The following is a 15356-nucleotide window of genomic DNA, read 5'->3' as shown; positions in this document are numbered from 1 at the left end:
TATTCAATAATGACCTAGGAGTGGGCCTGGAAAGCACAGTGTCAATTTTCGCAGATGATTCTAAACTGTGTAGAGTAATTAATTCAGACAAGGATGTTGAGTCTCTACAGAATGACTTATATAGAGTGGAGGTCTGGGCAGACAAATGGAGACTAAGGTTCATTATAGAAAAATGTAAAGTTATGCACTTTGGGACTAAGAGCAATCAGGCCGCTAATAAATAAAATGAGGAAAATGTAGGGATAACGGAAGTTGAAAAAGATTTGGGTGTGCTCATCGATAATAGACTTAGTGGCAGTACACAATGTCAAAATGCAGAAACAAAAGCAAATAAGGTGTTAGTATGCATAAAACGGGGAATGGAGACAAGGGATGAGAGTGTAATCCTGCCACTGTATAAATCATTGGTGCGGCCACACCTGGAATATCGTGTACAGTTCTGGCCACCTCACTATAAAAAGGATATCTTGGAACTCGAAAGGGTTCAGAGGCCATCCACCAAACTGGTTAAGGGGTTAGAGGCACTGGATTATGAGGAAAGACTTACAAGGTTAGATATGTTTACAATGGAAAGGAGGCGGCTGAAAGGGAATATTATTAATATTTATAAATGCATAAAGGGACAATACAAGGATTTATCATAAGATTTGTTTATCAAAAAAATGCTTACTGAATTAGCCCCATAATCACAATTTCCTATGCTTGGTAAAACATATTGGAAGCTGTAATCTCCCCCTGCAGAAGACCCCATAATCATAGGTGCAAACTGAAGATGTAATTAAGAGCAGGTCTGAGTTACATGCTAAACGAAGGTCTTTCTCCTGCATCAAAGGCTTCTTTCAACTGTTTCACAAGATTGTCTTGTCCGGGGAGACGGAATATCCCTTCCTCATTAAGCCCTTTCTCCAGGATAAAGTCTGCACACTTTTCAATTAATATAGGAACCAAATGCCTTCCATATTTCTTCTCATACGCTATGGTGTCTACCAATCGCTGGCCAAATACAGCTGCAAAGACAAAGAAGAAGAGAGGTCATTCAAAGTGTCCCTTTTACTACCATCAAATAGTGCTATAATGTTCTGTACAGAACAGAATGCAAATAATGGACCACACTATGGCACTCTGTACAGACATAGTGTACTACACCATCCACCATGAAATAAGCAATGGCCTATCATCGACAGTAAATACCGGTCTATTATGCACCATACTGGCATAGGACACTTATTACCTCTACACATAAACTGACTACAATTATATTATACCCCATGCAAAGATATTGTAGGAGACAGTGCGCAGGACGTACCAAATGATTGCGATACATCCCGCCACTTATTGCACAGATACTAATCGCTATGACCCGGGAGTCCATCTGTGCATGCGCAGACCAGCGGTGGCCGCGGGGAATGCTGAGAGGGTTCCGTGACAGTTACCCTACGTGGGGGAGACCTGGCGGACCGAGGTAAGTACATACGAAAATGCGATAAAAACCCTACATTTTTACTTTAGTACATCCCACCCTATACCTGCAATATCACACAGCAAATTGATATGATCATAATAAATATATTGTACTATGTACAGACAAGGATACTTAAGGCCAAAAGACATTTTATTGGGCCCAGGACAGGAGAATGGGTGTGGCCAAAATCATTGTATTTCAGTGGAGGCAGTGCTGCTCTTACTCCTTGGCAAGCCAAGGCCAGTTTGATTACAGTAGTACCTGCATCACCACCATCTTGGTGCCTCTAGAGGATACAATAGTGTACTTATCCAATATGTAATTCCCACAATACAATGCTAAAACACTCTGCACAGAGACAGGATGGGTTCCATGTGGCGGTGGTAGGGATGCCGTCAGCCAGAATACCGACAGCGGCACCCCGTTGTTTGGAATCCCAACAAAGAAAGCTAAGTATACTTACCCTGGCCCCCTAACCCCCCCCCCCCCCCCCCCGCGCAGCCTAAACTTAATCCCCCCCTCCCCGCAGCCTAACCTTCGGTGGTGGCACATAACACTAACCTCCCCTCCCCGCAACCTAAACCTAACACACACACACCCGCCCCGCAGCCTAACCCTCCCTGTGGGGGTGCCTAACCCTTTCTCCCTGAAGCCTAACCTTTACCCTTCCCCTGCAGCCTAAACCTAACAACCCCAACCCCACACACGGCTTACCTCTCCGGCGCAGCAGTGTCTTCTCGTTCGGCATCCCGAATGTCAGGATTCTGACGCCGGGGTGGTGAACCTATTCGGGATTCCAAATAGTGACGGGATTCTGGCATCAGTATTCTGACTGCCAGAATCCCAACAGCCGGGATCCTGACCGGATCCCCATAGAGATACATAGGAGAACATTACACCTACTCAAAATGATCTAGCCATTGAGCATGAGCCTAATACAATTAACTTATAGTGTATGCAGATATAGGGGGAGATTCAAATGTTTGAAAATGTTTGAAAAGTCAGTTGGGTGTCTGTTTTTTACTGTCTATTAGATAGGAAAAAACAGACTCCCAACTGACTTTTCAAACATTTGAATCTCCCCCATAGAATGCTACATGACCGAGTTAGCATGGTATGAAATATTACTGTGCAATAGAGGGATAGTGCTGCGCTCAGTCCTGATTAATGTCGGAATAATGTGTTGTTATGTGGACCTCTCCACACATGTATATAACGGATAATTGTTTCTTGTATTCGTGAAATAATAAATAACTATAAACCGTATGTCTAAATGATAAGGTAGTAATGTATAGATGTTAAAATATACTTATTTATTGGTTATAAATAGCTTTTAATGTGCCAGATGGTGTAGCAGCATAAAGTTTTTCTCAGTCACTTGTAGCTCAATGAGGGATGCGGCGTCCCGCCCCTCTGTTTGTATAGCATGGTATGAACACTGGTTAAGAACACAGACATTTCAATTAACCATTGTAGCCAGTGGTGGGATTCAAATAAATTAACAACAGGTTCTATGTCCAATGCATGGCAACAGCCCTACAGTTGGTCTGGGCGTCATCCAACATTCCAGACCAGGGTAAGCTCTGTGTCAGGCACTTCAGGGTACGGTCTATCACTGAGTGGTTGTCCAAAGGTGTTTCACTGGCAACCGACACCGGTTGTGCAGGAAAATTCCCTGGGGGACCAGTCTATCTCCTCCCGCTTTCCTGGCTAACCTGTACCTTAAGCCTTCCCGCCAGGCCACACTTCCTGCCCCAACCCACTGCCAGCGTGGCGCCTCATGCCTTTCAGGGTTGGATCAGAGAGCAGAGCCTCCCTAAACTCCTGCCTGCGGCCCTCAATCTCTCCTAAATTGGGACACTCTACAGGGGGATCTAGGTTGGGACTACTAGGGTCAGTCTGGTAGGGGTAAGTCACGGAAAGGTCAATATGGTTTCTCATACTCACCGCTAGAGTTGACAAACCACTTGGGTCAGGAGCATCATTGGGCACCCCCACAGGATCAAACAAGCTGGAACCAACATCCTCTGCGTTGCTAGGGGACGTAGGCATACCAGAGGCAAAAGGCATGTGGGGTCGATGTGCCGATCTAGCCGCTGTAATCTTGAGTTGGTTGAGGCTGTGGTTGGCTGTGCTGGCAGTTGTCTAGCAGCTGTAGTCTTTTCCTCTGGGCTGTGCTGTGCTGGAGTAGCTGATGTCAACAGTGGTTGTGGAACTTGACTACGGGGAATGGCGCCAGCAAAAGTGGTGATGATCCCACCACCAAGATCATTTCCTAGGACCACATCAGTTGGGAGACCATCCATGATGGCAACTTCTCGCAACTCTGGTCCAGCTCCCCAGTCCAGGTAGACTCTTGCCATGGGCACCTCTTTCTCCGTTCCATCTGCCAGTGTGACCCTGGCAGTGCGACCCTGCAATACTGCAGCAGGATCAATAAGGTGGAGGCTCACCACAGTGATTGAGGCCCCAGAGTCTCTTAGGCCTTCCCCCTGCAGGGGTCCCACGTGGACTGGCTGCAGGTGCCTCCACATATTGTGTAGGGGCAGTTTGACCATGCAGGTGACTCTCTCCGCAGAGTGCACCTGTTTCTCGCCACACTTCATTGGACCGACTGGAGGGGGAACAGTCTCTGTAGGCTCATCTCCACTCATCAAACAAGCAAGCTGGGCTCCAGCACTCGAATTTGGGATGCGAGTCTGGGGTGCTTGGGGTGCGGAACAGTTCATCCTCAGATATCCGATTTTCCCACAGCCATAGCACTTCTTCTCCAGTCGTGGCACAGATGATCTCTGATCACTTGCAGGAACGTTGCGGTGCTGTTGCTGGCCAAGAGCATCCGGGTTGGAAGATGCTTGTTTGTGGGGGTAATGAGCCGAAGAGGAGTGTCCCCCTGGTGGTACAGTCCTTTTGGGCTGGCTGTTGGTTGGGCGCTTCTGCCCTTGTGGCTGAATGGCCACATACTTATCGGCAAACTGGGCACCCATCTTTAAGCTGGGTGGCTCCCGGCCTAGCACCCACTCCTTCACTTCTGGGGTGCACCTACGATAGATCTGCTCCCTGCAGATCAGGTTGATCAGTGCGACCCATGTAGTGGCCTCGGATTCCTCTACCCACTTCAACATGTACTGCCGCAGCTGGGTGGAGAACTGTTCGTGGGTGCTGCTAGGATTCTTGGGCAAGTCCCGGAACTTCTTCCTGTACGACTCGGGAGTGATGAAGAATTGCTGGAGGAGGGCCTTTGCGACTTCGTCATACTTTCCATAGTCCTCAGTGGCCACTCCTCGATAGGCCTCTCCATGCAGAGTGGGCACAAGGTGTCTCACCCACTCCGACTTGGGTAATTCATGTAGTTTGCAAGTCCTTTCAAAAACTTGCAAATGTCCATCCACATGCCACATCCGAATGACAAGCATGCGTTCTTGCTTAGTTGCTCTTTCCCCCTATTCCACTAGCCAATCTGCTAGGGTATCCGTGCTGCCCCCCCCCCCCCCCCCCCGGGACGTTGGATCTCCGGCCCTGCTAGGGATTGCTGGGAAACATGGCTGCTGCTAGAGAGGGAGGGGCTTGTGGGTCTCACTGGTTTCGTAAGAAGGTCATCTGTTGGGTCGTCCTCTTGTATGCCGACGTCTTCAGCGCTTTCCACTTCCTCTGGACTTGACTCCTCCAAGCTCATGAGTGCTGCCTTCATGACGCTTCTGGACGTGTTGAAAGGGATATCCGCTGAAGTCTGCCATCTTGTTCATTCTCCTGTGCTGCAGTTACTCCTCTCCTGAGTAACTCAGCTTCTCCAATCGGGTGACTGAAAAGCCGCCTGGGATTATCCCACCGCTATGCCACCAATTTCTGTGACCGGACGGTTCCGTATGAGAGCCCTCACCGCTTCGCGTCCCATCCCCAGTCACAGAATGGAGTTTTAGGTCACACCGTACCTGGCCACATAGGGGATTCCCGCTTACCGTCAGTAACTGCCTGTTACTGACTCCACCCTCTGTGCAGTGGGCGGGTACTACGCTGCCACCACCAGACTCCTCGTAGCCGTGGCGTCTGGAACCACGGTTCTGCTCTGTATGCGTCAACACACTGTCTTACCACCCCTGTGTGGTGTTAACGAATCCCCAAACGTTGCTTCCCTAATGTTTGGCCACCAAAAAGGCCGGCTAATTGACACTTACTTGTACATAGCAAGTCTGGAGCTAGGACATTTAACATATGACTTGCTATGTACAAGTTGCTGAAGAACAATTGTCAAAGCCCTTTAGAATCAAAATAACTCATACTATACTTTACTCAAAAGTGCCCTGTCCATGCAGTTCTATAACCGTGCAGTTCATAATTCTACAACTATGTACAGCGCAGCAATATAACATATTAAGACACATAATTAAACATACATTTAGTAATATATAGTGCATGGTGCCTAGAGCCAAGTGTTCCTTTTTAAAATGGCACCTAGTGCCCATTGTCCATTTAAAATGGCACCTGGCAGCTGAGGGTTAACCCCTTCGGCGCTGTGGCTGCCATTATCCATGTGGCTGGGGGGGTCTCCGGCCATACTTGCTACTTTCTCTCTCCACATGATCTCTCCCCAAGCTTTGATAAATCTCGCTCTTAGTACACCATATAATGACCGATCCATGTGAATTAGACATAGGACCCTGCGCCTACATAACATGACATGGGCAGTGGAAATGATCACACAATGTTTGCAATATGATATATTTTGCTCTGTGCTGACATAAGGATCTTGATGATGTAATTTGCAGTGTTTCGTGTCATTGTAGTCTCTATCCCCATCTGCATAATTATGTGACTCGTACAATAGTACAATGGGGAGCAGGGCTACGATGAGACCACAAACTGCAAATTCATCTGGACCTACCCTCTGGGTTCTCCCAGAAGGAACCACTGGAAAGTCATCAAGTATCTTGTGCTTTACAAGTGTATATACTGTAGAACACTGCACCTCCCACTAGAGATGTGCACCGGAAATTTTTCGGGTTTTGTGTTTTGGTTTTGGGTTCGGTTCCGTGGCCGTGTTTTGGGTTCGAACGCATTTTGGCAAAACCTCACCGAATTTTTTTTGTCGGATTCGGGTGTGTTTTGGATTCGGGTGTTTTTTTAAAAAAAAACCCTAAAAAACAGCTTAAATCATAGAATTTGGGGGTCATTTTGATCCCAAAGTATTATTATCCTCAATAACCATAATTTCCACTCATTTTCAGTCTATTCTGAACACCTCACACCTCACAATATTATTTTTAGTCCTAAAATTTGCACCGAGGTCGCTGGATGACTAAGCTCAGCGACCCAAGTGGCCGACACAAACACCTGGCCCATCTAGGAGTGGCACTGCAGTGTCACGCAGGATGGCCCTTCCAAAAAACACTCCCCAAACAGCACATGACGCAAAGAAAAAAAGAGGCGCAATGAGGTAGCTGTGTGAGTAAGCTAAGCGACCCTAGTGGCCGACACAAACACCTGGCCCATCTAGGAGTGGCACTGCAGTGTCAGGCCGGATGGCCCTTCCAAAAAATACTCCCCAAACAGCACATGACGCAAAGAAGAAAAAAAAGAGGCGCAATAAGGTAGCTGTGTGACTAAGATAAGTGACCCTAGTGGCCGACACAAACACCTGGCCCATCTAGGAGTGGCACTGCAGTGTCACGCAGGATGACCCTTCCAAAAAATACTCCCCAAACAGCACATGACGCAAAGAAGAAAAAAAAGAGGCGCAATGAGGTAGCTGTGTGACTAAGATAAGCGACCCTAGTGGCCGACACAAACACCTGGCCCATCTAGGAGTGGCACTGCAGTGTCACGCAGGATGGCCCTTCCAAAAAACACTCCCCAAACAGCACATGACGCAAAGAAAAATGAAAGAAAAAAGAGGTGCAAGATGGAATTGTCCTTGGGCCCTCCCACCCACCCTTATGTTGTATAAACAGGACATGCACACTTTAACCAACCCATAATTTCAGTGACAGGGTCTGCCACACGACTGTGACTGAAATGACGGGTTGGTTTGGACCCCCACCAAAAAAGAAGCAATTAATCTCTCCTTGCACAAACTGGCTCTACAGAGGCAAGATGTCCACCTCATCATCATCCTCCGATTCATCACCGTGTACATCCCCCTCCTCACAGATTATCAATTCGTCCCCACTGGAATCCACCATCACAGCTCCCTGTGTACTTTGTGGAGGCAATTGCTGCTGGTGAATGTCTCCATGGAGGAATTGATTATAATTCATTTTAATGAACATCATCTTCTCCACATTTTCTGGAAGTAACCTCGTACGCCGATTGCTGACAAGGTGAGTGGCGGCACTAAACACTCTTTCGGAGTACACACTTGTGGGAGGGCAACTTAGGTAGAATAAAGCCAGTTTGTGCAAGGGCCTCCAAATTGCCTCTTTTTCCTGCCAGTATACGTACGGACTGTCTGACGTGCCTACTTGGATGCGGTCACTCATATAATCCTCAACCATTCTTTCAATGGTGAGAGAATCATATGCAGTGACAGTAGACGACATGTCCGTAATCGTTGGCAGGTCCTTCAGTCCGGACCAGATGTCAGCTTCAGCAGTCGCTCCAGACTGCCCTGCATCACCGCCAGCGGGTGGGTTCGGAATTCTGAGCCTTTTCCTCGCACCCCAAGTTGCGGGAGAATGTGAAGGAGGAGATGTTGACAGGTCGCGTTCCGCTTGACTTGACAATTTTCTCACCAGCAGTTCTTTGAACCCCTGCAGACTTGTGTCTGCCGGAAAGAGAGATCCAAGGTAGGTTTTAAATCTAGGATCGAGCACAGTGGCCAAAATGTAGTGCTCTGATTTCAACAGATTGACCACCCGTGAATCCTTGTTAAGCGAATTAAGGGCTCCATCCACAAGTCCCACATGCCTAGCGGAATCGCTCAGTGTTAGCTCCTCCTTCAATGTCTCCAGCTTCTTCTGCAAAAGCCTGATGAGGGGAATGACCTGACTCAGGCTGGCAGTGTCTGAACTGACTTCACGTGTGGCAAGTTCAAAAGGTTGCAGAACCTTGCACAACGTTGAAATCATTCTCCACTGCGCTTGAGACAGGTGCATTCCACCTCCTATATCGTGGTCAGTTGTATAGGCTTGAATGGCCTTTTGCTGCTCCTCCAACCTCTGAAGCATATAGAGGGTTGAATTCCACCTCGTTACCACTTCTTGCTTCAGATGATGGCAGGGCAGGTTCAGGCGTTTTTGGTGTTGCTCCAGTCTTCTGTACGTGGTGCCTGTACGCCGAAAGTGTCCCGCAATTCTTCTGGCCACCGACAGCATCTCTTGCACGCCCCTGTCGTTTTTAAAATAATTCTGCACCACCAAATTCAAGGTATGTGCAAAATATGGGACGTGCTGGAATTTGCCCATATTTAACGCACACACAATATTGCTGGCGTTGTCCGATGCCACAGATCCACAGGAGAGTCCAATTGGGGAAAGCCATTCTGCGATGATCTTCCTCAGTTGCCGTAAGAGGTTTTCAGCTGTGTGCGTATTCTGGAAAGCGGTGATACAAAGCGTAGCCTGCCTAGGAAAGAGTTGGCGTTTGCGAGATGCTGCTACTGGTGCCGCCGCTGCTGTTCTTGCGGCGGGAGTCAATACATCTACCCAGTGGGCTGTCACAGTCATATAGTCCTGAGTCTGCCCTGCTCCACTTGTCCACATGTCCGTGGTTAAGTGGACATTGGGTACAACTGCATTTTTTAGGACACTGGTGAGTCTTTTTCTGAGGTCTGTGTACATTTTCGGTATCGCCTGCCTAGAGAAATGGAACCTAGATGGTATTTGGTACCGGGGACACAGTACCTCAATCAAGTCTATAGTTGGCTCTGCAGTAATGATGGATACCGGAACCACGTTTCTCACCGCCCAGGATGCCAAGGCCTCAGTAATCCGCTTTGCAGCAGGATGACTGCTGTGATATTTCATCTTCCTCGCAAAGGACTGTTGGACAGTCAATTGCTTGGTGGAAGTAGTAAAAGTCATCTTACGACTTCCCCTCTGGGATGACCATCGACTCCCAGCAGCAACAACAGCAGCGCCAGCAGCAACAACAGCAGCGCCAGCAGCAGTAGGCGTTACACGCAAGGATGCATCGGAGGAATCCCAGGCAGGAGAGGACTCGTCAGAATTGCCAGTGACATGGCCTGCAGGACTATTGGCATTCCTGGGGAAGGAGGAAATTGACACTGAGGGAGTTGGTGGGGTGGTTTGCGTGAGCTTGGTTACAAGAGGAAGGGATTTACTGGTCAGTGGACTGCTTCCGCTGTCGCCCAAAGTTTTTGAACTTGTCACTGACTTATGATGAATGCGCTGCAGGTGACGTATAAGGGAGGATGTTCCGAGGTGGTTAACGTCCTTACCCCTACTTATTACAGCTTGACAAAGGCAACACACGGCTTGACAAATGTTGTCCGCATTTCTGTTGAAATACTTCCACACCGAAGAGCTGATTTTTTTGGTATTTTCACCAGGCATGTCAATGGCCATATTCCTCCCACGGACAACAGGTGTCTCCCCGGGTGCCTGACTTAAACAAACCACCTCACCATCAGAATCCTCCTTGTCAATTTCCTCCCCAGCGCCAGCAACACCCATATCCTCCTCATCCTGGTGTACTTCAACACTGACATCTTCAATCTGACTATCAGGAACTGGACTGCGGGTGCTCCTTCCAGCACTTGCAGGGGGCGTGCAAATGGTGGAAGGCGCATGCTCTTCACGTCCAGTGTTGGGAAGGTCAGGCATCGCAACCGACACAATTGGACTCTCCTTGTGGATTTGTGATTTCGAAGAACGCACAGTTCTTTGCTGTGCTTTTGCCAGCTTAAGTCTTTTCATTTTTCTAGCGAGAGGCTGAGTGCTTCCATCCTCATGTGAAGCTGAACCACTAGCCATGAACATAGGCCAGGGCCTCAGCCGTTCCTTGCCACTCCGTGTGGTAAATGGCATATTGGCAAGTTTACGCTTCTCCTCCGACGATTTTATTTTAGATTTTTGAGTCCTTTTTTTACTGATATTTTGTGTTTTGGATTTTACATGCTCTGTACTATGACATTGGGCATCGGCCTTGGCAGACGACGTTGATGGAATTTCATCGTCTCGGCCATGACTAGTGGCAGCAGCTTCAGCACGAGGTGGAAGTGGATCTTGATCTTTCCCTATTTTTGGAACCTCAACATTTTTGCTCTCCATATTTTAATAGGCACAACTAAAAGGCACCTCAGGTAAACAATGGAGATGGATGGATACTAGTATACTTATGGATGATGAGTGACTGACGACACAGAGGTAGCTACAGCCGTGGACTACCGTACTGCGTCTGCTAGTATAGAGATGATAATGATATAAAAAATATATATATATCACTACTGCAGGTATATATAATATAATGACGGACCTGCTGGACACTGTCAGCAGACTCCTAAACTACTAGTATGAAGAAGATAGAAAAAAAAAACCACCGCAGGTAGGTATACAATTATGGACGAGCACTGACGACACAGAGGTAGCTACAGCCGTGGACTACCGTACTGCGTCTGCTAGTATAGAGATGATAATGATATAAAAAATATATACATATCACTACTGCAGGTATATATAATATAATGACGGACCTGCTGGACACTGTCAGCAGACTCCTAAACTACTAGTATGAAGAAGATAGAAAAAAAAACCCCACCACAGGTAGGTATACAATTATGGACGAGCACTGACGACACAGAGGTAGCTACAGCCGTGGACTACCGTACTGCGTCTGCTAGTATAGAGATGATAATGATATAAAAAATATATATATATCACTACTGCAGGTATATATAATATAATGACGGACCTGCTGGACACTGTCAGCAGACTCCTAAACTACTAGTATGAAGAAGATAGAAAAAAAAACCCCACCACAGGTAGGTATACAATTATGGACGAGCACTGATGACACAGAGGTAGCCACAGCCGTGGACTACCGTACTGCGTCTGCTAATATAGAGATGATAAAGATGATAGAGATGAACAAAAAAAATATAACACTACTGCAGGTAAATATTTATATAATATAATGAATGACGGACCTGCTGGACACTGTCAGCAGAATGCGTTTATAGAATTTAAAAAAAAAAACACCACAGGAGTGTTTAACTTTTTCAGGCAGACAATATACTGGTGGTCACTGGTCAGTCACACTGGCAGCAAAAGTGTGCACTGTACTCCTGCTATAACTGCACCCCAGTCTCCCCCACAATTCAGCTGTGTGAGCAGTGAGCACTCAGCACAGTCAGATATACATATAGATGATATTATCAATATCATGCAGCACACTGAGGCTGAGCACAGATATGGTATGTGACTGTGTATCGTTTTTTTTCAGGCAGAGAACGGATTATATTAAATAATAAATAAAACTGGTGGTGGTCAGTCACTAGTAACTATCAGCAAAACTCTGCACTCTGAGTACTCCTAATGCTCCCCAAAATTACTAAGTAATCAACTCAAGTGTCTCTATCTATTCTAACGGAGAGGACACCAGCCACGTCCTCTCCCTATCAATCTCAATGCACGTGTGAAAATGGCGGCGACGCGCGGCTCCTTATATAGAATCCGAGTCTCGCGATAGAATACGAGCCTCGCGAGAATCCGACAGCGGGATGATGACGTTCGGGCGCGCTCGGGTTAGCCGAGCAAGGTGGGAAGATCCGAGTCTGCCTCGGACCCGTGTAAAAAGGCTGAAGTTCGGGGGGGTTCGGATTCCGAGGAACCGAACCCGCTCATCTCTACCTCCCACATAATATGGGATATACTCTTTGGGCAAATCTGTATTCAGTGTAGCCAAGGCCAGCGCAAGAAACAGATTTGCCAGATGGCATAAACAAACACACAGCTGAAAAGCACAGAGCAAGAAAATCTATTTATTTAGTAACGGTTGTAGCAGGACATGGCCAAGACAATATATTTAAATTTTAAAAAAAACTATAATACCACAACGCCTTCCTTTCCTACAACATCTACTCATGAAAACCGAGCTGTCTCTAGTACAGATATGAGCATATTCCTCCATGTGTTATAATGGCAAAAACAAGGAAAGAGCTCCCATTAATGAATATATTAAAATCTTTGTTTATGCTAAAGCACTATATTCCAATGAAAGACAATTATGTCATTAATGTGTTACTTAACTAAATAAGTCCTAATTGCCAGACTGTAAATTCTAGATACACAATCACCACTATTATCCACCGACTCTGCATGACACCACATTAGTGCATTAGACTCATCAGATCACTACTTGTCAACTAAACAGCCTTCTATTTACAATGGCAAAGGCTCTACATCTGTAGTAATGTGTCAGTAAAAAATGCTAGTCATCAGTAAATTTGAAAACGTTATTGTGAAAGAGTTCTTCCATGACTGACAAGCCTAATATTGTGTCTTCTGCTCTGTGTTCAACAGCAACACTACATGTGACATACAGTACAACTACAAATACTAAGATAACCATAATAACCCCAGGGCAAGGGAGTATCTAGGGAACCTAGTATCAAGGACCTGGTACCCCCAGAGAGAGCATTACAGGCCAGTGGCAGCTGCTGTGCCGGGGATACAGCACTGATCACATTTGAAATAGGAGAGTCACAACAACTGCCCCCCCCAACCACGCTGCTCCACATCGCACACCAGGACTCACTGTCAGTATGAAGCCACCAAAAACAGGCTAGGAGCAGCAGCAGAGCGGACAGGACACCGACCAGATCCAGCTGTTGGATCATGATCATCCCGGCCCCCAAACCCCATACAGTGTGGGCAGAAGGTTAGCTAGCCAAAAGAAGTCTATTGGCAACGGAGGCTGATCATGATCCGAAGCTGGTTGGTGTCCTGTTTGCCGAGACAGAACTACTATGTGATTCAACCCCCTGGCTGCGGGTGGCACTGACGGATGGCATCCCCATCAGCCGGCCCCCATGGTGAGTGCCATCCTGGTCAATGGGTAGATACGCCCCTGCCCCAGTGTTCAGATAGACAATTCCATGGCACAAAGTGTGATACACAATAATCAGAAACAAAACAAATATTGGAAATGCAGCGATCAATTCATACAGTGTAATCACTATTGTAACATCAATTCATACAGTGTAATCACTGTTGTAACATCAATTCATACAGTGTAATCACTATTGTAACATCAATTCATACAGTGTAATCACTATTGTAACATTATAGTAAAATAATGAACTGCCGCACTGACATTGTAATTAAATTTAGCAGAAAATGTAAAACTGTCTCTCAAAAGTTCACCATTAGTTACTATTATCTTTTAAATTCTATAACATTTATTTATTTACTTACGGTATACATACAGTAAGGCCAAACTACTGACAGGACCCTATGGGACATAACAGCTGTGCAGAGATAACGGGAAACAGAAGTTATGCAGGAACTAAAACATCATGACTGTCACTTCTGTAACAATGTACATGTTTCTAAAAACAATGCTAGATTCAATACATCATGTTGTTGACACACAAATTAATACCATAGGAACAGTTTTAGAATGGTCTCTTGTTGGTTAGGAAACATTCAGGAACAGACCTGGCTGCTAACAGTAAACATAATGTTATTGACCTGTTTATATAATCTACCTCTTTGTGACAGTTTAACCCTCTTCCTCCTGAGAGCAAGGCAAATCAGTCTCATCTTCAAAGCTGGAATACAGCCAAGATCCCACCCCGACTTCCCATACCATTGGGGCATAACAGTGATAATGGGGAGACCCCTCTCCAGTGCTACTTGTTCCAAGGTGGCTGTCAGCGAGAAGGTGCACTGTCTCCAACCTTACTGCGGATCCTGGGCTGGGGCCTGCCCATACCTGCCTCTCATACAAAAGACTCCCTTTGTTTTAAAGAAATGGATATAAACCAGAATTTCTGTCCCCTCCCTCTAAAACCTCACTTTTACCTGCTTATTGTTAACTCCTTAAAGCCAGGTAACAAGCATCATACTAATGCTGCAATTACTATTGAATAATACAGCTTGAGTGTAGAAGATGCACAGACTGGGGTCATATAAAAATATATGTCTATAATTTTTACCTATTGTAAACACATGGCTGTACGAGCGAGACACTGTGGTTGAATGGGCGTAAATAACTGTTAAAAAACAAACATTTCTGCACATATGCGGAGCCGTACACATCTCAAGTTTTGCTCGGCTCTGCATGGTGAGCACGTGTGTGAGGTCATTCACACCAGATTGCTTTTCAGGGGTCTACGTACTAAGCCTTGGAGAAAGATGAAGTAACAGCCAATCAGCGCCTGTCATTTTTCAAACATTTCCCGAAAGATGACAGGAGCTGATTGGCTTGCACTTTATCTCTCTCCAAGACTTGGGGCCTGATTCAGACTGGACCGCTGCAGCGGCAGCATTCGCAGTGCGATGCCCGGTGTAGTGTGTGCACGCAGACAGTGAGATGCAATGGCATCTTACTTGCGCGATCGCCTCCTTGTTGATTGACAGGCAGGTGCGGCCGTGGGGCAAGAGGGGGCATGTGGGCAGTGTTGGGGGGTGCATTCTGGGCAACGCTGATTTATGACCATGACTCAGTGCTGTCTGGTTCTGTCTTCATGGCAACTTCAATTCAACAAAGTCTGGGAGTCCATTGCCTGCAGCTGGCTTTATAGTTTGTTGCTTGTAGTAGTGCAGTGGAGAGTAAAAAGTAATGACACCCACACACGGTGCTATTTCTGTTAGGTGTGATTTGAGCCTATACAATGCGTGCTATGCGATTTGGACTAAGTGGGGTATGCTATGTGAATTACATTCGATTTTGAATACACTACAATGTACTATACAGTGGGGGTCATTCCAAGTTG

General features: G+C 46.5%; 1 protein-coding gene across 2 annotated transcripts in view; it reads right to left on the bottom strand.

Annotated features, from left to right (window-relative positions):
• The window catches only part of ARHGAP25 (Rho GTPase activating protein 25), a 134017-nt gene that overhangs the window by 16380 nt on the left and 102281 nt on the right, over positions 1–15356 (bottom strand). The window contains exons 1-2 of one of the 2 annotated variants that reach the window (XM_063932060.1): positions 14127–14305; positions 800–1007 (exon numbers count right to left, since the gene is read on the bottom strand). In XM_063932060.1, coding sequence (XP_063788130.1) covers positions 800–1007; positions 14127–14238 — 320 coding nt within the window. In that variant the 5' untranslated portion in view covers positions 14239–14305. Of the gene's footprint in view, positions 1–799; positions 1008–14126; positions 14306–15356 lie in introns of those variants that run through there. The other variant, XM_063932059.1, reaches the window with a different exon arrangement.

The sequence above is a fragment of the Pseudophryne corroboree genome, chromosome 6, assembly GCF_028390025.1.
Source record: "Pseudophryne corroboree isolate aPseCor3 chromosome 6, aPseCor3.hap2, whole genome shotgun sequence".
In the NCBI taxonomy this organism is placed as follows: Eukaryota; Metazoa; Chordata; class Amphibia; order Anura; family Myobatrachidae; genus Pseudophryne; species Pseudophryne corroboree.
Note: the sequence above shows the minus strand (reverse complement) of the source record. Positions and strands in the feature narration are given on the sequence as shown.